The sequence below is a fragment of the Microtus oregoni genome, unplaced genomic scaffold (assembly GCF_018167655.1).
Source record: "Microtus oregoni isolate MIOR12 unplaced genomic scaffold, Mior012 000025F_ref0000491, whole genome shotgun sequence".
Classification (NCBI taxonomy): domain Eukaryota; kingdom Metazoa; phylum Chordata; class Mammalia; order Rodentia; family Cricetidae; genus Microtus; species Microtus oregoni.
Genome location: NW_024543084.1, coordinates 2813742 through 2838913, shown reverse-complemented (window position 1 = coordinate 2838913; position 25172 = coordinate 2813742). Strand labels below are relative to the sequence as shown.

The window sequence follows — 25172 nt, the reverse complement described above, 5'->3', positions numbered from 1 at the left end:
TAATAAATAGTTGGCAAGGGACATGGGCATGAGTGTGCACTATAGGGCCAACTTCATTATGCAGAACAAACCTCTGATGCAAGAATTCATGGACCAAATTATTTAAGTGTCAAAAGTACAGCTCAATTTCAATTAAAAAGCATTGTTTCTTGAAAGGCTGCCCTTAAACCTTATATTTCAGAATGCTCTTGAGATCTGTCGAGTATGTAGTTCAACATTTGTTTACTTTTCATTAAATAAGAAATTGCTTACATGGGCAGGTTATGTTGATATGATGACACCACTGAGGTTTCCAATAAATGTGCATGCAAATCAATCACCCAAATGCATTGAAAACATAGCCAATAAACATCTGGAAACTAATGAATACACATTTGTTGACACAGGGGGAGCTGTGGAAATGCAGGATCCATTGGTGGCCAGGCTGATTTAGTGGCTACAGATTTAGGAAGGGTTCATGGCATCAGAAGGAACGGGGCCATTGTGACATGGAATTCAACATCTTTCATATATGTAGAACATTTTCCGTCCCTTAAAACAAATATTCCCTAAGAAAGTATAAAACATCTTTCTGACTTGCAAAGTTTTTGCAGTCTATCATTTAAATTACTTAAATAAAGGGCGCTTTACCGCTCCCCAAAGTGAGAATATAACACCCTCCGTACATATTAGCTTGATCTTCTTGACAGACCAGAGAAGTGTTTGTGTGTGCCAATTAAAACAAAAGTGAGTCCCTAGTGGCTTGTTCCTCATACAACTTCTGAAGACTGCTATCATTGTTTGCTAGGGTAACCCTGAATAAGGCTGCGCTCCAATGCAAACAAAGTTTCTAACCTTTCATGACTGATGGGGGTTACAAATGCATTTTAATAAGAGAGTTACCAAAGCAACATTTTCCTGTAATCAGCATATATTTACTTAACATCCAGCAACACTGGGAGCACAAGATAGATACTTTCTCACAAAGTGACAAGGAACATTCTGGAAGACACACTGAAGACCATTCACGACAGGCTGATGTTTCACCCTTAGTTTTAGTTAGCTTTACTCTAAAAAGCTTTTATTTTATTTTTTTTTTTAAGTTTGGAGTTACTCAAGGAGACTGCAATTTGAAACTGACATAGACCCGATAATATCATTCCTTTAGTGGTAATAAATGCCTCTGAGGCCCAGTAATTGAACTTTAAGTATAACCACAACAACCTGTACTTGATCATCTATAGCAAGGAGTATGACGCAAGATGAAAACAATGTTAGCCTGAACTGTTATTCTTTATAAGCTTTTATTGCTTCAATTTTAGGTCTTGCTATCTCATTATGACATAGTCAAAATATACATCTATATTTTATTCGCTGAGGACTCAATAAAGATATGGCCAAAATTAATATCACAAAATAATTCATGTTCACTTCAGATAAGTTTAGTATAGTTTGACATAACTTTTTATTTCTACTTAATTTAATTCAAGAGCAGTGATACCATCATGAAATACAAAGTATCTCCAAATGTAGGAGTAATCCAATTTCCTTCCTCTTGCTTGTTTCTAGACCACTGTAGCCACGTCATTTAATATGCCTTGAGGCTCCTTGGTCATTTGGCATCTTTTTATTATACATCTCCTATGCATAATTTCAGCATACTTAAGATGGACTATCTTCTTGAGTTCTTTGTCAAATTCAAATTCTAAGCAAAATGTGGATGACATGCATTTGAATGCTGGGTTGCTTTAGTTCTTTCTAGGGTTTGAAATTTCTGAATGCCTCAAACTGGCCATAAACACGTTATTTTTCATAGCAAAAAAGTAGTTATTTGTAGAAAGAGGAACAAAAAAATGATAAATATGAGGCTAGAGATGCTGTTTACTGCTCCTTCTTTATGATAGCAGTAAGCAAGTGAACAGTTTGTCCATGGTCATTTCTCTAACTTTTGTGACTGACGTGAAATCATTAAGGGCCTTTTCTGTAGACTTATGTAGCTCTCTGTTGGATACAACTGGGTGCTTTCAACTGTTGCACTAGAAATAAAGGTTTTTAGAGTCTCTTAATTCTATCAGTTAAAATAATACCAATTTCATAGCATGGCGTCCTCATCATTTACTTCATTTGAAAAAAATACTTTATGATGTAGAGAAGCTGCACTTTAGATGTTTAAGTGCTTTGAGATCTCTAAAGCTAGCTTCACTTTGCATACAAAGTAGTAGTGGTATTTATGTCCTCAATACCTCAAAGTTCTGATTCCATCAACCTTTGAAAATAACCCATCACGGCCAACAGTTATACACAATTCCAAGATGCAAGTGCAGCCACAATAGCTATGCCCTCCTTGTCATGAGTATGGTCTGTGCCACTCACTTTGGGACCTAGGATAAATCATTTTCTATGGTTATTTATCTTAATATGTAGATGACCTATGTAGCCAAACAGATTTACAGTTCTTAACGGGAAGGGTCATAGATCACTAACTTCAAACACTGCTCCCTGTATTTAATGGGCAATCCATCAGTCTTTGTTGATAATTAGATATGTAATCAATTATAAACATGTCTTCTCATATAAACTTACCATAGACATGGAATTATCTGTAGCATTTATTATGCAACTGAAAAGGTGGTACATCAGAGAGAAAGAAAGGAGTACAATGGCATCCCAGTATCTTTACTTGCCATCCCAGGAATGTTTGAGTTCAACAGAAAACAAAAAAGTCAATAATATTTACTTATTAAATATGGTTTGCTCATGCATCAATGTACCCATTGATAATTATCATACTTATTTAGCTACTATTTACGAAAGATAGATAATGGCTCAATTCAAATGTGTGCTATGTTTAATCTGTGTAGCCAGGAGCAGTTTTATTCTTTATTATTTTAACCTTCCCATTCTCCACATTTTATCTATCTCCAATAACCAGAAAAAGAGAAGATTTAAAAATAGTTCACTTCTATGTTAATAAAACCAAAGAAGTTTTTATTACTATAAATGTCATTATACATAGTTATTTTTCATCCAAATTAAAACCTAATACTGCCTTGTTGACCATAATGATACTTGAAAACGTCAGAAAGGACACCAGTGAAAAATACAAATGCTTTCTTTTAAAAATAAAACACTATTCTTTGAAGATGTTCTCAGTTAACATACCAATATTCAATTCACTTAAAAAAAAATTGTCCCATCGGGCGATGGTGGTGCATGCTTCTAATCCCAGCACTCAAGAGGCCAAGGCAGGCGGATTATTGTGAGTTCAAAGCTGGCCTGGTCTACAAAGCAAATTCCAGGACAGTTAGTTAGGGCTGTTAAACAGAGAAACCCTGCCCCCCCCCAAAAAAAGAAAAACCCAACAAAACAAAACAAATTGTCCCACCACAAGTCCTATCGTGGAGCATGAAATTTACAAACTCAACTCTGTCTATGGAGGCACCAAAGATACAGACCAAAGTCCCATGCCCATGGGAGACTATTGTCAATGAATTTCAGAAAAGTCCCAGGAATTTGCCTACTCTTCCTGTTGGTCCGTGACTGCTTATAGAATTTTTGGATGTAAATTTATCACTAACAAGAATCGAGATGGGCCCACACTTTGAGTAAAACTGTCTAAGGCATTCCCAGGGCAGTGCTGGCGTCTTTCAGGCCCCACCATTGATGATTCACTCATGGTTTAAAGTTGTAACCAATAACTGTCATATGTCCATCCCTTAAGAAACAACGAGGTAAATTTCTCCAAATATTTATGCATATTTTTCATCAATGATACTAGTCCCCTTTGACAAAGCTGCTTTGCTGATTTTCTATATACCGCCCACCAAAAAAAAAAAAAAAAAATGTAGACTAGTAGAGATGCAGGATTTCATTAGTATTGTGACTAGGTGCAATCCTAAACAGAAGGGAGGCCAGCAGCTTCCACAAAAACCTGTTTTGTTATCTGTAAGTTTTGTTTTCACTACCTTACACCTGCAGCTCCCAAATAGCACACAAAGAAGGGTCCCATTATCATGGCTTCACTGTAGATCCCTTCTGCCCGCTATTGTACATTGCTGTAAACTGGCATCGTGTGCCGTTCAATCAAAAGGTTTAGGGCAAGGTAACATCCTCCACCCATGTCCTCCACTGCCACTGGAACCTGTGTTGAAAATCTGAAGATTCAATTGTTCAAAGTACAAAAAAATGACTCACAACCCACTTATCAGAAATTCTGAAGGGGCAAAGACTACAAAAATATAGAAAGAGAGATTGGGAAGCTGAATTAAGTGGACTTTACACGGCAGAGATTCAAAAAGTACCTTTCTGTGTGAGTCTGGAGTGGAACAGAATAAAGTCAATTACTGGCTGCAATTAAGAAGTGGATGCATTTAAACTGTAGAGAGCAGTAGCAGTCTTCCCCACACTGCCTAGGAACTCCAAAGATTACCGGGAAGACTGAGAGGAAGATGTGAGCAGGATGCCTCTGATTGGCTGATGCAGAGGAGCTGCGTTCACAGATCTCCTTACTCTAGCTTCCCAGAGTGAATTTATAAGTCACTGATTGTGTATGATTAATGCTGTAATATATTTAGACAAAGAAACTTTTAAAAATACAGCTTGTGTTTGGCTATGTGAGCAGGAAAAAGGCCCGTTCTGAACTGTGCATATAGCATCAGAACGGCAAAGGCAGTGCTGAAATTTACTTGCCACAGTTTGAATTTACTAGGGCAAAAACCGGACAACTCTTTTTGTTCACCTTCAAGATACAGTAAATCTAATTATACTTTTTCTTTTCCTTTTAAATGTTGTTCCTTTTATAATCTTAATAATGTATTTATACCGGTATAAAGTATTATATTATACTGTACTCTGTGTTTGGGAAACTCATTTTTCTTTATGTATAACAACAAATTGTGATATGTATAAAATATTAATAATCAAAATATCTAAATTTAAAATCAAAGTAAAAGGTGAGGACAATACTAGATTTCTTGTGTTACTTACAAGTGGCCTTATGTTTTTAGACCTTAGTTTCTGAGGCAGTACTTTAGAAAGTAAATATTTATAATTCTATGTAAGTAAGGAACATGCAGTGGCAATCAGATAATTAGAAAAATATCATCCTGGCTTTCTTTTCATGGACACATGGCTATTTTGAACCACCCCAAATTTTACATGCCATTTTACTTCAAAAGAGGGAGAGAAAAAGAGTAATTGGATCCAGTAATCTGTCAGATTTTAGGGTGTGTAATTAATCCTATTACTTTCCAATTTTTCCCTTTTTATAATTTGGCCACTTCTCTCTTTACTGAAGAAGGAACCAGAATTGACACTGGAACTCATGGCACCTAAGAATGTGTTCTTGGCTGTCCTCACTAGTATTACATCTCTTTAAAGGCTTCTGAAAATAAAATAAGAAATACATTTATTCACATTTTGTGAAGGCAAAGATTTCTTTAAAATCCCAAGATCAACATCAAATATTTCCAGGATGAAAAATGACAGTTTATGTAAGTTCATATAGCATCGATAGTAAATCTAGAGAATGCAGACCATTTAGTGTATGAAGCATTTTTAACATACTAAGACATATTAATCCTATATATACTTTGTGTTACAATATTGACTTAAATGAGTCAGTGTACCAGTAGGAATTATACTGACCAATGGTCTGAGTATATCTCATCATGAGGATAGTGCACACACATCTCTGCACACACACAGTTCTGATTATAATTCCCAGCATCCTTAAATGACAGCAAAGGATACTTAAATATGTAGATTCATGCATACATGATACTAAAATGATACTTAGAAGTATCAATAGATAGATTGATGAATATTATTATTTATTATACTACCGGTTATTTGTCATTGTTGCTGATGCATTAACATCGGAACGTTTAGACCAAATAGCCAATGAGAGATCATTTATTGTATTAAATACTCAAGCAATAACCATACTTGTCTGCAAACAATATTCTATTTATACTTTAAAAAAATACCAAGGTAATTGTTTTTAAATGATGCCACAAAATTATTGGAACTGGCAGAATAAGCCATTTGGGGTTAACCTTGTCACTCTACTGATAGAATTCCAAGCCAGCCTGTGTGATTTGTGGTTTTTCTGAACCTGTGGCACCTTTCACCATTTACCGATTGGAGCTTGCAGGGCTGAGCAGAGGTAACTGGCTCCTGACAGATTTTCTTGAAATGCCAATCCTCTAAAGTTCTGTTGCCTGGCTTGATGTGTGCCGGTTGTTGAGAAATGTCTGTCCTCTTGCTCCAAAAAAAGGTTAATAATACAAAGAGAAAACCTTCACAGTTCAGATTGGCGGCCTCATAGGAAAAACATGTCCACTTTCACGCTAATCAAATTTTCCCCTAACAAGTCCTTTATGGGTGGAATCAAAAGGATTGCTTGCTGTATTTGTATAGGGTCCTATCATGTCTCGTGTCTGAAGGGAAGGATCCACTGCAATGGAAAATGATGGCTATGCTAAGCATCGCCAACCACTTAACAGCACTGAGAGGCTGGAAACTGATGTTGATTTATACTTTCTACCAAAGGTTCTAATATGCAAATGAAACCGTATTCTAATACACTCTCTTTGTGAGGAAATTGGTCCTTTATGGCTTTCCTATAGAGCTTTACTGTAGGAAGCCAGGAACGACCCGAAGTTATTCATCTGAATGACCTTTTGCAAAAGTCGGCATTAGTCTCTTTGGTAAATAATCTCTTTTAGAGCCCTCCGTAAAAGAAAATCAAATATAGAGATACTATTAGATTTGAAAACGACAGACAGGAAAGAGCCAACAGCCCAGAGTGAATTCTGACACAGGCTGGGCACTTCTCTTGGCTTTTATCTCGTGCATGCACTGTTGGATCCCTCAACTTCTTTCTGCTGAAGCTGGAGAGAAAGGAACTCAGCTTTAGTCCTGCTCTGAGTTAATCTTTCGATTACTAAAACAATCATGTATTTGTTATGACGTGAAAAAAAAAAACAGTTTACAGAGAGAAGTTCAAAATGACAGTAGTGGCCTTAGTTCCCAGCAAGACAATTACGGGAATACAAGGAAACTTGTCCATGTGATAAACGTGTTCTTGAGAAGGGCTTTTTCACGTAAGAAATCTATCTAACATGGTGCTCTTTCCTGTCAATTTCTCCTCTCAGATCACAACAGCATCAGGAAATGAGTTCCTTCTCCAGTCAGATATTGACTTCATCATATTGGATTGGTTCCATGCTATCAAAAATGCAATTGACAGATTGGTATGTATTTGTTTGGGCTGTTACATTTATTAATTAAAATGTAGTCATTTAAATCTTACTGTTCAGGCGTCTAACGTTCACACGTCTAAATGGATCCTACAGCTGAGAGATATTAGCTATTTTAAGCTTAATAAAGAACACTGGGAACCTTGCTTGCAGACAGGATTTGTGAGGTAAATGCCATTTAATTTCTCTCCTTCAAAACTGCTGCGTTCTTTTTCTAGAATAACACGGGCATTCATTTATTGGAGGTTGTAAAAGCACACAAGCGCTTCGAAAGTATTGCATTTTTCCATTTTCCATTTATGTAGTCTCTAATATATATTCTGGAAAGTAAATATCTCTGCATTTATGACTGTACTTACTGTTATAATACCACAGATAAAAATCATTTATGCTTGTTTTTATTATTTCCCAGCTAAGCTAGAATGTTCTTCCCAAGAATGTTAGACACCTAGAACTTCAGGAAGTTGACTTAAATAACACACTCAGAGTATACGTTTCAAAGGCCTAAATTATTTAAAACTGTTTCTTACTAACTTAATTTTAACTCACTAGTATTTTATAAGAATTATTTGGAAAATGTTTTTGAGAGCTTTTTTTTTTTTCTTTTTTTCTTTTTTTTTTTTTGGTTTTTCGAGACAGGGTTTCTCTGTGGTTTTGGAGCCTGTCCTGGAACTAGCTCTTGTAGACCAGGCTGGTCTCGAACTCACAGAGATCCGCCTGCCTCTGCCTCCCGAGTGCTGGGATTAAAGGCGTCCGCCATTACCGCCCGGCTCTTGAGAGCTTTTAATAGCTTATAAAATAGGAGAATATATTCAAAATCTTTCATTGTATCCTTTTAAGATCAAACTCTACAAATTAAAAGTCTTTCCATAGCATCAACAGAGCCTCCATAAAAAGGGAGCAAACACACGGATTATTAACTTCAAATATGAAGTATAAGTCCAAAATTTCTGAATTTGAAGGCAGATCCTATTTAGTAGCTGCATGGTTTGGGAAAGGTGGGTTCTTTTCCTTCTGTCTGTTTCCTCAGTATGTGGCAGCCTTTCTGAATGCCTGAGAGGAGTAACTGGGTTGCTGTGTGTGAAGTTCTTTGAATATTCATAGCATTTAGTGAACACTGTTTTGGTGTATGAATCAGTGTAAGCATTGTGCGTAGACAGAGGCCATATCCCCAAAATAATTAATGTATTCCAAAGTCTGGTTACATGTAGCATCAAGACAAAACATGAAACAGTTTGGTGAATGCTTTCTTCCTAGTAAAAGTATTCAAGGTATTGCTTGTTATTTCCAGCCGAAGAATCCGAGTTGCCAGTCCCTGGAGTTGTTCAATCTCCAGAGATCCTCAAGTACTGAACTGCTGAGTCATTGCCACGGTGATAGAAAAGAACAGAAACCAGAGAACAGGAAGTCTTTCAGTGAGTGTTTTCTTTGACTCGCTCGTTTTACCTCTGTCTAAATGCAGTGCTTATGAAATATAAATGCATTAAAATGAGATTTAAGCCAAAGCCAGACTACTTTGCAAGGTTCACAACCATTTCCTACCTAGGGATTCATGCGCTGGAGGGCAGTCTGGGCATTCTACTCACATCGTTATTGGTAATGTCTTTTGAGAAAATAATTGTTCCAAGGTCATGGTCTCTGCTTACAGCAAACCTCTGAGTCTCTGAGTAATAGCCATGGAGTTCAGACCGGTGATTGATTTTGAGAGTGGGAAATGTCAAGCATCTGGCATGCTGACCATTTGATTTTCATATATTAAAAGACACAAGTGACCACCACAGTTGGCCCAACTAAGCCAACAGCCTATGCAACAATCCACACTTCCAGAATACCAGGAAGATGTAAAATGTGTGTCCCAGAGTTGACAGGAAATGTGACAGCTGATGGTTATTGAAGTTACATATATTTGGAAGTTCTACTTCTAAAACAATTGAATCTGAAGTAAGAACAACTTATGCCATTTACATGATGGTCTGCAAAATCTAATTTTTTTAAGGCATTCTGCTTCTTTCTCAACAAAAGGAGCTTATTGAAACCTGCTACATGTATCTCACTGAGTAAATTTGAGTCTTAGACTTCTGAAAGCACATGAAGATATATTTCATATCAGAGAAACCAGTTTCCCAGTCTTAAAAACTATAGAATCTTCCATGAACCTTCTATCTAGCTCCTATTAGCCATTTTTCTCTGTCTGAAGGTGTATGTAGTTAGATCCTAGCTTTTGAAACTTAAAAACAAGTCAGTAAGCTGAACTACCAATACATGTAGTGCAAACAAAACTGTGTGGTAGATATATATATATATATATATATATATATATATATATATATCTCATTAGGAAAGTATGTGTATGTGTGGCAACATGTCTTTCAAAGCTGAATTATTAGGATCCACAGTTTTTGAAGTTACAGGAGAAGTTGAATAGAGATTCCTTTTTGAAAGGAAGGCATTGTTGAAGGCCTATACCATAGTTTGCTGCATCTATCCAAGACTGATTGAGCTAGCCGTTTGTGTGATGTGGCAAATGAAGAAGGTTCTCACTGCCTATGCCTACAAGAGTACACAGGGAATGGGTAGAGAAACTCAGGAATGTCTTTTAAAAGATTTTATTTAGAGTCAATTTCATTTACCTAATGTTTTCCCTTAATTCTTGAGTTGTCCCCCCTTCATTTCCCATGGGATAAGGTATAAGGTAAGATTACAGCATTAGAATTCAGTTGTAAGTATATGTTTAATGTTAATTACGTAAGTATTTTGTAGTAAACACACAAGGGTCTGTGATGCAGTGATTAGCGGATCTGAAAGCTGAGATTTAATTACAGCTGTGGAAAAGAACTTGACTTGTCTCTAAACCCTGAAGCAGTGGGGGAAAACATTTGCAGCAGCCTGTTTGAGAAACTGAGGCTGACATATTCTGTATTAAATGGTAATTATATTAAAAGTTTTAGAATGATTCTTGGAAAAGAAATTCTATGGAAAGAATCTTCAGTTCTTTGTATTTTCCCCCCATTGACAAAGACAATAATTTAATCAGTTTGAGAGCAAAGTCATTCTTGTCAAAAGATGAGCAGAAGGCAGGTATTTATTCAAATCAAAATCTCCTTAATTGTACAATGACTTTTAAGTTAAAACAGCACTAATATATGACACTATTTTGTGTCGCAATGAGCCGCTTGTTTGTCCCAGCCGCCTGGTTAGCTCAGACCGGAAATAATCAGACAGAAACCAGATTATTTAAATCACTGCCTGGCCTATTAGCTCTAGCTTCTTATTGGCTAACTCTTACATATTAATTTAACCCATCTCCTTTAATCCGTGCATTACCACGTGGCAGTGGCTTACCAGCAAAGATTCTGCATGTCTGACTCTGGCAGCTGCTCCATGGCGTCTGTCTGACTCCATCCTCTTTAAAGCTGCCAGCATACAGCCTAGCTCCCCCCCTCCCCCAGTTCTGTTCTGCCCTTGCCATAGGCTCAAAGCAGTTCTTTATTCATTAATCAATAAAAGCAACACATAGACAGAAGGATCTCTCACACCAATTTTGTATGTACTGGACCCCTGGAGCCAAGTGCTTATTTTATTCGAACTCATCAATCCTAAGAAACGGTTACCTTTTTTAACCCTGTATTTTGAATGTGGTAGCCAAGGCACCTAGAATGAGGCTAATGTGTGTAAGACAATAAAGAGACACATGTCAAACTCAAGCAATCTGTTTTTACAACCTGCTCTTTTAACTGCACTCTGGTTAAGTGAACAAATAAACGTTAATCTGTTTCGAACTTGCCCTTGGGTGGACCTTTGCCAAAAAGTAAAAATGAAATCTATACAAGTCAGCTAACTTAAACCAAGATGCCAGAATTCCTAGATGAATTTTACCATTAAAATAAAAGGTCCATTTAGTCTTTAATGTTAATCACAATTTTCAAAACTATTTCTTGCCCGTGTCTTCTTGGCTGTGTAGAGTTGTAAGACTTCTTTCAAGGTAGGATGCAGCAAATCACTGTTTAAACTAAGTTATATCTGATCTTATGCATGTATTTATTTTCACTTGAAAGGCATAGTGATTGACCTATCTGCAACATCCTAAATTAGACCACAGGTTTGAAATCATTAAAGCATGTTTGGGCTTTTTTAAAACTTCAAGTAGGAGCTCCCATGTTGTGAAACCCTTCTGAACTAGGTCTTATATCTGAATATCCAAAGTTTAGGTTTCTTAAATCACACATTCTGTTTTAAGTCACTGTCTGGAGATTCGATAATTATGTGGAGTCACATTGACAGTGATTTCACCCTTATTAGTAGTCCAAGCACAAACTCTATTGTCTGTTTGCTGCCTTTGGCTTCCTGTGCCCTTGATGTTCCCATGAGTTTTGTCGCCAAGATTGTAAGCAGAAAAAGCCAGAATTACTTTTTTAAAAAGGCATGTGAACTTCATTAGCAGCTAACAGGTGGTCATTTCTTTGTCCAGTTTTTCCGATTAACATGGGAAAAAATATGTTCTCCTAATGAGTGAAATCAGAAAGTTGAGTTAAAATATACTTTCCTTTAAAAAAAAAATATGATTCCAACCTGCCAACACTATCAAGTACTAATCGGATATTTTAAGATATCAGTTGAGTCTAACAGACAAGAAGCCAGAAAATTCAACGGGAGGGCCAAATCACTGTGAGAAATTCAGGACAGCAGCCTGGGATGAGAGCAGGAGATCAGCTCTCTAGGGAAGGCTGCTATGGAAAGTGAAGAGTCAATCAGACACAGTGCTCACAGATTTCTCCAAGGAGAGAGAGAGAGAGAGTCTCTCCCACTGATGGAAAAGAGGAAAGGCCCAAATATAATCATGGCATCACATTACTTGGGAGAGCTTTTTTAACTTTTCCAAGTGTTCCTTTCCAGAACTATAAAAATGGGTCTGATAACATCCTTCTAGGATCATGTGAAAATTTGAAATTGGAGATGTAAATACTTAGTTCACAGCAGGCACTCAATAAATGGGAGCCTCTTTTATTATCCTCCATGTCTCCAAGCAGATGGCACCAAGACGGGTATGAGCCAAGGGTGGTGTCTGATGGAAGGCTGGAGCAGGGCACACACACTCTGCATCCTTCTCCCTGAGGGTACAGGAAATACAGGAGAGGAGCCAGAATTGGATATGGGAGTCATAGCTGCAAACGTCTAAATATGAGCAGCTGGTCCTTCCCCTGGCACCTCCCCAGGTGAAAATGGCAGCCAGGGCATTCTTGGGAGCAGCACGTCAGGACCCAGTAGAATGGAGCCAAGAGATGCCCTTGATTACTTAATGCCCAGAAGAGCATGTCATTAAGAAGTCCTGGTTAATGGAAAGCTTCAGCATCCAGCAAGTACTTCAGACAAAGCTCTGATTTATTCCCGTATTCACAGTCATGGAATATGAATGTTGTTTCTTAGCAAATACCACTAAAATGTACACAAAATTCTTGCATTCACTGTCTTTGCTTTCAAATAAAGACAGACAGACAAACAAACAGATAGAAAATGTGGTCCTTCTGTTGTAATCTATCTCATGCCTGTAAGACTGCCAAACTCTAAAATCTACAAGTGGGAAGGATAAATTTTATATAAAACACTTTCAACCTTATAAATGTATGAACTCAAAAATTAACATAAGTTTTAAAAGTCACATGGTAAAGTACTAACAGGAAATGCATTTCTCTTTTGATTTTTTTTAATAAGATAAAAATATGTTTGGGCAAAATCCTAAAAGTATTTCCGTGTGGTTTTCTCAGTTTCACATACTTTAATAATGGTTCATATACCATAATGAGGTTATAGAAATGAAGACAGACTAGAGATAAATGAGATATTAATACAATGCTGAAAATTAAAAATCTGCAAACCTTTATTGTGCTGTGGAATAATCATTATCAGGCCGAGTGAAATAAGTTTAATAAAAAAGCAGTGATATTTTGTGATAATCTAAATAATCGTATTTCTCACCAGCAACAGTACGGTGTCATTGTAAAATGGTAGCCTAGATCTTGACCCAATTTACTTTAGGCAATTATATATAGGGAGCAAATCACCTTGGACTCTCTGAAGCCATTTACAGTGGTATTTTTAAGGAGCCGTTCATTCTGAGCTAGCCAAACCCCTGGCCCTGAGAACTGGGACTTTTCAGCTGCACCATTATCATCCAGCTTGCTTACTACTCTCTCAGACCTACAAAAATTATAACAAGCAAGGAGGATTTCAGAATGGTTCTAACTAGAAATCATGAACCCTGCACACCACAGAAGCTGCAGGAAAGTGTAGCACAGCTAAACCAGGATGAAGAGTATGGTACAGAGAAGTCAAAGCCCGGAAAGGAAGATTTAGTAGCATGTCAGGAAACGAGTCTTCTGCAAGACAAGCTATGGATATAATGGTAGAATACATCTGATATTGTCCCAACAACTAACTTACTGGGTCTAGGTGGTAAATACACAGTTTATTAGATACTATCTTTTTCATCTTTTCTGTTTGCATTTTAATGTTTCTCAACTAAAAACTGGAAAGTTAGATATTAGGCATTTCTATAATTCAATAAAAGAATAGCTACATGTTTAAACTGCAATATGAATACTTTTAAAGAAAGATCTAATTTTATTTATGATTAATATTAAGACCTTTGGAAAACAACCTTGATAACCCACTGTTTTCCAACTCTTCCCCCAAACCAGTATTTTTTATACTTATGACCCTTATGGCCTTTCTAGTAAGAATATAATTAAGAAATCTTGTAATATATTTGTTATTAACCCAAATTGAAAATTCATACTATTTTCTCAGATAAACATGTAATTAGCAGTTGTTTGAGATACACACTGAGAAGCCTGTCTTGGAGACTCATAAAAATACATATTGTAAAGGTTTTCTTATTATGAATTTTATATGAAACCACATAACCCTGCCAATGCTTACAAATAATAAGATGAATAAGCCATCTGCTAAGAAAGAAAAAACAATGTTAAACTCTCAGATATAAATCAAATATAGTTAAGAAGAAAAATAAAAATCTTACCAAAAAAAGAACCTCATAATATTTGCATAGATTACTGTGAGTTATCATTACATTGAAAAGTTGGAAGGATAAAGCTTCTTTATTAAGTACTATGGTCATTCACCTTACTTCTTCCCCCTGACACCAAAAAAAAAAAAAATGTTTCTCCTGGCAACAATTTTATTCAATACCACTTGAGGAAAACTATTGAATAAAAATATTTTTTAAATGAATGATTTTAGTTATTTAAAGTCTATCTGTTCATTGATCATTTTCCAAAGATTAAGGGGCTCACTCTTTGTTGAACATATTTCAGATTACTTAAAACATGTACATTAAAATGCTATTGAGGCTAGTGTTTAAATTCAGAAAAGGAAAACATTAAAGATTAAATACATACTTGCTAAGCAGACATGTGAATGCATTTGTCCAAACACTATTATTCACGAAGTTTCAGAACTATGCCAGGTATCCGTGTAACTTTGACTATCTCTTCTGCTCTGTGTTTTCATGATAGCCAGCAGCAATCTCAACTTTGGTAGAACCCATAGATTGTAATTTCTTCAAACCATTTAGTTCCCTATGAATCATTAGATACGAGGAATTAGTTATGAGCTGAGCAAAGCAAGCTCTGATGAATCTCTTCTTTAACATCTAAGGGCTGATATTACCCTCTGCCCGTTGGGCATCCACAGCCATGCATCTTGAAGCATGAGCTATTCTCCTGTCCGTGTAAGCCTCTGAGTCCTCCATCACTAGATCACCCCATCTTCCTCCTGACCCTGGCAATAACACTCTGACCATATTTCTCCTTAGATGAACCACAGTTAATCAATTTCTGATTTCATTAGGTCAAAGGGTGACTTTCTTTCAATAATAGGCCAAATTCTGGGGGCTCTTTTCCCTACTCTCCAGCATTATTTCATAACTGCTAGTACACTGTTGTGATTATAAACAAAAGAAAATAATATTCTTTGAACTTCTCTAAAAGTTTTATCCTTTCTACTCCATGCCAGAGAATTAGGTACATGTTAACCTTTTCTTATGAAGTTAAGCATAGGGTAATCATTCATTATTGTCAACTAAATTTTAAGTGCCATTTCTAAGCATGCTATTTGAAACTTTTTTACATTCTCGGCTTTCTGTGTTGAGAAAACACTGTTTTAGATGCAAAAGATCACTTACTCATTCTATACTCAAGATCCATGTGGTCCACCCACTCCCTTTGTTTATAGACCACAGAAACTTGTACTATAATTCCTCAAAAGCCTAAAAGAATGTAACTTTCTTTTTAAGGTATTTTGTTGGATGTCAGAATGGGTTCCCTGACATGTTTGGAGAAGTACTCATTGTAAGCATTGAATCTTCAGTGTGTTCTTAGGAAAACAGCTTGTTTTTTTGTTACTCATAGTATATCCCCCATCCTTTAAGGAAAATCAAATACAACTTCTATCAGACAATATGAAATAAATCTGAAAATAACAGATATACCTCTTGAAATTTATTTTTTTAAAAAGTGACCTATAACATCAAGTTTATTTCTTTTCTTAGAGAAATGGTTTATGGATATTTTGATTACTTAAATAATAACTAAAGGCAACATCCTTATTCTTTAACTCTTGCTGAAAATAGATGTATCCTATTGAACACAAAATTAATTGACTTCAAACTTGAGACAAAATGTGAGATGACATGACTATAAGAAAATGTAAGACTAAAATTTTCCTGTGGGCAATAATCACGGTGGCACACACTTATAATCTTAGCACTCAGGGGGTACGCGCTAGAGGATCAAAAGTTCAAGGTCATTCTCTGTTACAGATTATGTTCAAGGTCACCTTTAGAAAACAAGGAAGGAAAAGAAACAAAAGAATCCTTCTTTCAGACATAGTGTTTTCCAAAGTCCAAAACTGAGCTCAAAGAGTCAAAACAGTTTCTCTTCCTTTTTCTCCTCCTCTATCTACTTCCTGTATTGCTTTTCAAATATTTCTACTCAAACTAGCATAATAGACAGACATAATTCCACTAGACTACTATAAACAGTTCTTCATTGTCTGCCTGCCCCTTCTTCTCAAGGGTCCTTCCCCCGAATCTGTGTTCCTCATATTCTTTTCCAGAGAAATGAGCTAAAGACCTGGATCCATAGCTCAGCCTGTTGACATCATCTTAAGCCTACTCCCCTACACATACGCATACTGAGATAACATCTCATACATCTGAGCTCAGGTCACCATCTCTCAATGTTCTATTTTAACATTCCGTTGTGTTTTAAAGAATTGTGGTGATTCATACCCATTCTTGATGCTTTTTTTATGGGCACTGATTTTAATTTTTTACATTATATTTGAGTCTACAAAATAAAATGGTGTTTTTAATGTAGGAAAGTTAAAGTTTTGATAATTTTTGAAATCTATGAAGATAATTTTCTCTTCTGTTCATAGAAATCCAACTTAAAACAAGAGTTACAGAAATTCTGTCCCTCATCACACTCTTTAAAAGCTGGGTGGAATTATATAAGAGGTAAGGGTGTAAGAGTGAAAAGTTTGAGTACCTTTGATTTGGTTTGGTTTTGTAGGTGAGAAAAGGGTTTGTTTGACTTATATTTGCAGGTCATAATCCATCCTTGAAGGAAGTCAGAACAGGGACTCAGGCAGGAACTTGCAACAGACACTATGAAGTAACACTCTTTGCTAGTTCACCCTCGGGTTATGCTTAGCTAGCTTTCCTATACATTCAAAGATAAATTGCCCAACACATAACATGGGCTAGAATCTCCATCAATTAACAATAAAGACGCTAACAGACTTGCCTATAGATCAGTCTGATCTGGTTAGCGTTTCGATTAAGACTCCCTTCTCGAATGACTCTAGGGTGTGTCAAATTGACGATTCAGGCTAACTGGGACAGATGTTAATACACTGGCTTTTCAACTTTATGTACTTGAGTGTCATTCTTAATCCAAGATACACAGCTATGTGATTTACATACTTTCTTTTAAATATCCTAAAATTGATCTGTTATTTAACTATAATAGATATTTCAATGTAATTATTAAATGACACAAAGGAAAATTTGAATAGGATGGAAATATATGTACTAAATGTAAGAGTAATGTAAAAATCACAGTTTAAGTATATATAAGGTATTTGTAAATTTTATGTTGTCATATAAATACTTGATATAATAATTACTATGAGTGAATTTTCAAGTAAAGTATCCCCAATTTTGTCTATTATAAATTTATCAGTTTCTACATTTAGAGCAGAAAACAAAAATGTACTTATTTAACCCATTTTTATTAGTTCTTAAATAATTTCATACAATGTATATTGATTCACTCCCATATATTCTTTTTTTTTTTTTTGTGGTTTTTCTAGACAGGGTTTCTCTGTGGTTTTGGAGCCTGTCCTGGAACTAGCTCTTGTAGACCAGGCTGGTCTCGAACTCACAGAGATCCGCCTGCCTCTGCCTCCTGAGTGCTGGGATTAAAGGCGTGCGCCACCACCGCCTGGCAACTCCCATATATTCTTGAATTTATGGTTTTCACTAGAGGATAGCTAACCCATCAGGGGCTTTACTTTTAAAGAAAACTTACTCTCTTTCTCCCACTGTTTCTCAGTTGCCAAAGGCCACTTAAGCAGAGGTGGGACTTGGGGTCCTCTTCTCCACTCCATGCTGGAATTAAGTCTGGCACTTTTGAACTTGTGTGGGTCTTCTGTATGCGGTCTCCACTGCTGTGAATTCATGTGTGCAGCTGTCCTCTTGTGTCCAGAGAAAAACCCATTTCCTTTGGTCAACCACCAACTCTAGCTCTTACACTCTTTCTTCTTCCTCCTCCATGACTGTCCCGAAGAATTCAGGGAGGTTGTTTAATATAGATATTAAGTTTAGGGTTAAGTATTCCAGAGTCTTTTACTCTGTGCACCTTGACCAGTCCCTGTGTTAATTTTCTATGTGGCACAAAGCAGCTTTTCCGATGATGGTTGACAGATACACCCATCAACAGGAACTAATGATAAAACCTTATGTCACTTTAGTGTTATGTCCATTGAACAGAGTAATAACTGTAAGTCCTCCCCCTGAGGTGCATAAGCTATGTAAAAACTTTCTTCATCCTGATAAGGGTTCCAGGTCTGTGTTTCAACCTGTAGAGGGGGTCTTAACTCCCGCAAGAAAGTGGTTGGTTACTCTCATGATGTTCATGCCACTATTGTGCGTAACTGGGCATGTCTTGCAAGGCTAGCTATTGCTGTGTAGAATTCACAACTGGTTAAGGTTAGTGATTCCGTTTTTCCTCTGGGAATATCCACAACATCTTTCAGTGCTATGAAGGCTATCCAGTGGTTCTGAAGCTTCCAGTTCATTGCCAGCTCGGTTTCTTCATACATGAGGTATCTTCAGCAACAGGGTCTGACAGTCGAGTTTGGCAATAGCCTGTTTGGAGGGTCTTTCGGGCCTTCTTGCCAACAACTCCAAAAGAGGTAACCCATTCCTGGCACTGTGTTTTGCACTTGTTATCCTCTAGTGTCTAGTAGAAGCACTGTTGTCTTGTGACAGGATAATTCCACTTAAAATCTTTTTATAATGTTTGTGTATATATTTTAGGAAGCTTCTACAGTGGTAGGTTTCCATATGATTTTTTGAAATGTCTTTAGTACTGGTTGTCTCCCTGTACATTTTGCTATAAAATAAGTGCAGAATAAGCAAATTCATAATCTGTCAAAGATTTAATTTTAACATACTTCTATTAGTCAGTGTTAACCTGGAATATCACATATACTTTTGTTTATTATTTTCTGTTTCCTTAAGGAATTTGGTGTGCCATAGGGAGTAATGTGCTTCAAATACATGGACTTTAACTATCTTATAAGGAGTTACATGAAAGTCTCTAAATGTCTTATTTCAAGAAAGACAATTCTGTTGACCAACTATCAAACATACCTGGACACCCTCCCTGTGCCCTGTATCCAAGATACCATGCTATCTGAGTGAGATAACCTAGCTGACCATGGCATTCATCGTTTGCTTAAACCAGAATCACCCTGATCCACTAGGTCTGAGTGCCAGAGGGAAATACGTGATGACCTGAAGCTTACCTCTCCGCATCCTAGTTTTTGAGAAAGCAGTCTAGAGCACTGGCATATTGATGTTAAAACAAAGTGAGTAAGAAAATTACTGAGCAAATGAGGGGAGAGTCCCAAAGAAAGCAACAATTTGATGTTCACATAGTAAAGGGAAAGGTTGAAGGATAGGGCCCTCCTTGAAGGGTGAAGTACTATGGGTCCTTCTGGAAGTCACTCCCCCCCCCCCCAAAAAAATAATATGTTTGTATTCAGAGAACAAACACTTGAAACTTGTACCCAAAAGTAGCACACAGAAGAAGGTTGTCAGAGTACGGGAAGCAAAGGGCCCTCAGGTTTGCTGCTGCTGTGAGGCTGTGGGAGCCTTTCAAATGCAGAAGAGAGAATAATAGGGAAATAATATGAATACATATTAGAATAGAAATCAGAGAGCCCGCGAATGCAGGCGGATTTTAGAGATTTCTGAACCTACAGCATATAATCATCGGGGAAACAACAACTGTAAGTCTGGTTAGTAAACAAGAATGAACTATTTGGCCAAGGGCTTACACGGACATTGTTGTACTGAAAGCAATATTAATAAAGTGCTACATTGTTGGCAAAAGTACAGAACAGGTCTGGTTTTTTAAAGTAACCATTTCTACAGATGAGAGAAAACAATGAAAGATCAGAGGTAAGAAAATACTGCAGCAGACCAAGTAACAGATGCTGCAGGCCCAAGCTAGCAGTGGGAACAGAGACAGACTCCAAAGATTTCTGAGGTGGCAGGTTTTCCTGGAACATATTGGAAGGATTCTTGACAGTTCCAAAAATTCCATTTCTTCTGTGTCTTCAAAAATATAAGATGGAAAGTTAAGCAGAGTCTGTCTCTAACCACTGGCTTTCAGAGTCTATATCGTCTATAGTCTTGACACACAAAATGCGGCCAAGGGACCAATGACAATCGTATCAGCTGGAGCTTGTTCATAGGAAAGACTGGATTCCCAAGACCCAACCCAAACTCACTGAGCAGAGAGGACATTTCTTTACAAATCGTATTTTATGGTTTATTTATGTGTATTGCATATATCTGTGGGTACCCAAGAAAGCCAGACAGGACATCAGAGCCCCTGGAAATGAATTTTCAGGTAGTTGTGAATCACCTGAAGTGGGTGTTGTGAACTGAACTCTACGGGAAAAGCCACAAACTCGGTAATTAACAGCCCCCAGGAGATTGCATTTTAATAGGTAAGATATAGACATAGTAAAGTTTGATAAATACTTTACCACATCACACTGACTCCCTAAATCAGTTTGCAACAGGCCAGAGTCAGAGCACTTTGGAGCCTGTCTAATCTAGCCTGCACAGGGCTGTTGAGTTGGCCATTTCCTGACAATGCATGGTTTGAGATGGTAAATATTCATTTCGTCTCATCACTCCCTTCTAATTCGTGATATCACATGAATTTTGACAGAGTCAAGAGCTACTCTTCCTGTGTTCGTTTGCCTGCACTATAGCCATCACTATATCCCGAACATTGAAATGGCAGGACAAAGGGCAGCAGCAATACACACAAAAGCGATTCTAAAATTAAACCAAATTCATCAAAAGAAACAAATAATAAACCATTCATAAGCAAGTCTGTGAGATATTCCACCAATTTCCAGGAATTCCACTAATTCCACATGCAGAATGGATCCAAATTTCTGTTTATCTTTCATCTTCCACACAAATCCTGTTCAGAGAATGTTGGTTTCCACACGCATCCTCTGGAAGTTAATCCACTTCTCCAAGGGCAAAAATAATGATATGATTCCATAGGTTACCTAATTTTTGCTTTGTTCTTGAGTACTGTAATCACTTCCTATCAACCTTTCAGGTTAGATATCTTAATCTGGATGACTCACAGCTCAGCTGCTGTATTACTACCTAGAGCTAGCTTATTAGCATTTCAGTGATGCCTGCCAAAACAACCAAGGCTCAACAAGCTATACTTAAGTTAAGTTGTTTGGAAAAGGTGCAAGGAAAACAAAAATAGACTCACATTTGAGTTTCCATAAACAGTGAGCAAACTTAGAATGAGGCCTACTTAAGCCTTCTAGTAGCGAATGATTTCATCTCTAGGAAAAAACTGATGGTGATTATTTCGGAGATAAAATATCACCTCATATAGTGCTATTTCACTTGTGTTTTAATAAATAAAGCCATCCTGAAGGTCAGAAAAACGAAACAACCAGCCACTGGCTCTCACATCTACCTCAGTTCGAAATGGCTATCCTGCCTCCTAGAATCTCAGAATAAGACAGTGTGTGAGCGCTGTCTCCTCCTGTCTTATATTCCTCTCTAGTGCTGGAATTAAAGACATGCACCACTACCTCCCAATTTCTATGGCAAACTGGTGTGGCTATTGGGATTAAAGGTGTGTGTCACCACTGCCTGGTCTGTAAGGCTAACCAGTGGGGCTGGTTTACTCTCAGAACTTCAGGCAAGCTTTATTTATTAAAATACAAATGAAATATCCCTGCAACCTGATGTGGGTAAATCTAGGAATTAAAGAACAAAATAGACAAATATAAATGTATTCTTAATGAATTTCACTAAGAAGTTTTTTGTAAACATTAAGTCACTTAAAATGTCATTGCACAGTAAGAAGACAGGCTGGACTGTCCGGATATCTTCATTTATTTAGCGCCATACTTCAGGACAGCTTACACAGGAATATTTAGCGTTGTTTTTTTTTCTCGTAAGTGCCTAAATTTGTTGTTGCTATCCCGTGCCTTATTTTTAAATTGAGCGTAGCCGATTTCCATGGAAAGATTTGGCTGAGAACCTAAAGAATTTTGTTTAACTCATTTTCACTGGGCAAAATCCAGCAAGTTAGTCAAGAAGCATTAGATAGGAATCACACAGGAGTGGAAACATTAGACATTCCTTTACCTTCCACAATGGTAGGTCATTAAGGTATTTTAAGAAATGAACTCTTGTAATAATCTTTTTTATTGTAAAGTCAATAAAATTTTTATTTAAATTATTTATTTGAAGGGTTCATTTGCTATTCTATTCAGGTCACTGGGGTTCAAGATTTCTCAAAATAGCCCTTTCTCCGAGAAAGATGTTTACCATAGTTGCTATCAGCTGTTTGTTCTCCTATCTCTCCTTGAGTTAAAGAAACACAGTCATGACATCTTTAAAGTTCTCCGCCAGAGGATTTCTGGAAATTTCTTCAAACAATTTACTTTGGGAACCGCTTTAAGATAGGCCTTTCAGCTGATGACACCCCACGTCTCTGTAGAGTCCTGCTCATGTCCATCCCTAACACATTCAGAATCCTAACCTGTATGTGGGAAATGCCAGGGCTCCACGGGAACATTCATTCACAGGTATGTTTAGTTCCAACCTCATATTCAAGACAAGTTTCATTATCAACACCATCCTCTTTTGTGCTGTCTTGTATTTTGTTCTTGTTTATCTCAAAACTCACACTGAACATTGAGTTCTGGGTTGCAAAAAGAGGATTTATTTTTGTACCTCTCTAATCTGTCTTTGTCCCCTAGTTGTACAAACACACCCACGAATTCTTGTGATGCTATCAAAGTCATCATTTTCATATGTTTTCCAAGAAGCTCTTAAACTGCCACTGGGGGAACATGGTGGAGTCCTGGTGTGTCTGTGTTATGCCGGTGTTGTAGGTAACTTGGTGAATTGGAAAGAAAACGTTTTCTCCCCAAACCTTTCTCAAGTTGACCTCTCCAGCTACAATAGTTTTCATTGCTTAACAGTTTCTGGTTAATTTTTTTAATATGATAAGCAGATAATTACTCATTTATTGAACTCAACCTTTATAAAAAATTAAAGCACCAATGAAATGCACTGTTTATACTGCAGCTAGCAATAGTAATTTGTGACAATCTAAGGCAAATCCATTCAGGGGAAAAATTAATCCAAATCACTTCCCTAAATTATTGTTGCTTTCCTCCTTCCTTGTCTTGTAACTACTTCTCATCTATGACTTTGAAACCCATCAGTTTCAACTTGGTTCTTATTCCAGTGAGCTAATCCCCTTTCATAAACCATGCTCAAGCGCCGAGGTAATTTGCACATCGTTTAAAGAGTATTTGCTTTGAAATCTTCACCTCAAGCCCTTTTGTATATCCATTCTCTCTAAAGATTTGTAGTATTTGTTTTGTTCTCTGAGGTATAAAAGACCTGGATAAACTTTATTCCTGTTGTTTCAAGATTAGTTAACTAAAATGCATATTAATTCAGCAGGGATGGGAATAAATCTCAGTAAAGATGATCACGCATGAGCCCCTGGGAATAGCAAAGTACAAAACCGTCAGTCTTCAAATCTCCTTGGACTTCCTCAAAGGAGTACTGGGGGATTTAAATTTCTAGAATATGTCTACAAATGTAATTTCTTTGTTGTGGAGAACAGGAGCTCTACCGATTATTTCTCCCCAGAAAATTGATTCTAATTTATATTTGAACAAAAATTAAGCTGTCTACAAAGTAGTTCTTCAAGAAGACAGAGAGAAAGTATGACGGGAAAGATAATTCCATACTAAACATTCTATACCTGATATGCTACTGATCTTATTTTGTTTATTTATTGCTTATTTGTTTGATATTTATTTATGTTCTTTTTTCAAATCCCAAAATGAAGCTCAGCAGCAGGGCACCCATTTCTTTTCCTCTACAAACAGGTGAAATTAGGCAAGACTTTACAAAATTGAAAGTAGACACATGTAGGTACATACAGTTCAATGTTATTTTCACATTTATAAACTCATATGTTACCATTTCATCAAATAATACTGATTTCTATGGCACCAGTACTTGAGAGAATATTAAAATTTTCCCCTTATTCTTTCTTCAACCGAAAACTTCTAGCACTTACGTGCTTATCTGGAAATGACCGAGTAGCGTAGAATGTAATAAATCACACTTACGGAATCACAGCCACCGACAGTCTTGTTCCACTTCCCTTCTTTACAAGTGCAGGAATAGATGCTTCCCCAGTCCTCAGGGTGCCAAACTTTGCACCATTAGGAAAATCTGCAAGTGGCTTGATTTATCTTCCTCACTCAGTTAGCTAAGACCCAACTAAGTAAAACTCAGCAGGAATGAATTCGACTTGTTAAACTTTTTTAAATTGGAAGATGCAACAATTACAACTTTCCTTCTCCGCTTCTTGAGTTTCCATTGGAAGTGAAGCCCCTAGTGAAAAAATATTTAGATGAGATCCCAAATTATAGGCGCATGGCTGATGATGCTGACTCTTGAGTTTTCATTATACGCAGAGGGTTGTCTGCTGTTTGCAATTAATCCAGGCACAATCCTCTTGGTTCTTTGGGAGGAATGTGGAAGGCAGAGCCATTTTATAAGTTGTAAACTCCTAAATTACCCTAAATTAGAGACACTATTAATCGAACACTTAAAGATAGGATCTGCCTATTGTGTAGGCTCATCTTCCCCTGATGGAGAAATCAATTAAATATTTAGGATGTAGAATACCTTCCAGGTTGGATAATGCATTTCATTTAAATTATGGTCCTCCAATCCAAAACATTCAAGGGGATCTTAACGGATGGAAGCACATTACTGTCTCTTGGAGTGGGCACATTAACACTTTAAAAATGAATGTGCTTCCCACGATTTCCTATTTGTTCCACCAGCTGCCTGTTGATGTGCCAAATAAACAGTTTAAAGATAAGTATGTAAAAGATGCATGTGTAACGTACTGTGTGATGAGGTGCACCCTTATAGGAATAGTCTACAATGATGTCCCTATCAGATTTACTTTTCTCCATGCCTCAGCAACTCTAAATGAGAGAGGTCATTTGATCATGGGACAG

General features: G+C 36.9%; 1 protein-coding gene and 1 non-coding gene across 2 annotated transcripts in view; one reads left to right on the top strand and one right to left on the bottom strand.

Annotated features, from left to right (window-relative positions):
- Positions 1-25172, top strand: part of LOC121462866 (rho GTPase-activating protein 15) — a 568141-nt gene that overhangs the window by 261392 nt on the left and 281577 nt on the right. Inside the window, exons 6-7 of the mRNA XM_041674830.1 lie at positions 7137-7235; positions 8533-8656. Coding sequence (XP_041530764.1) covers positions 7137-7235; positions 8533-8656 — 223 coding nt within the window. The remainder of the gene's footprint in view (positions 1-7136; positions 7236-8532; positions 8657-25172) is intronic.
- LOC121463199 lies at positions 22767-22896 on the bottom strand. Its single transcript, XR_005976416.1, has one exon. It is a non-coding gene; the product is annotated as a small nucleolar RNA SNORA40 (small nucleolar RNA).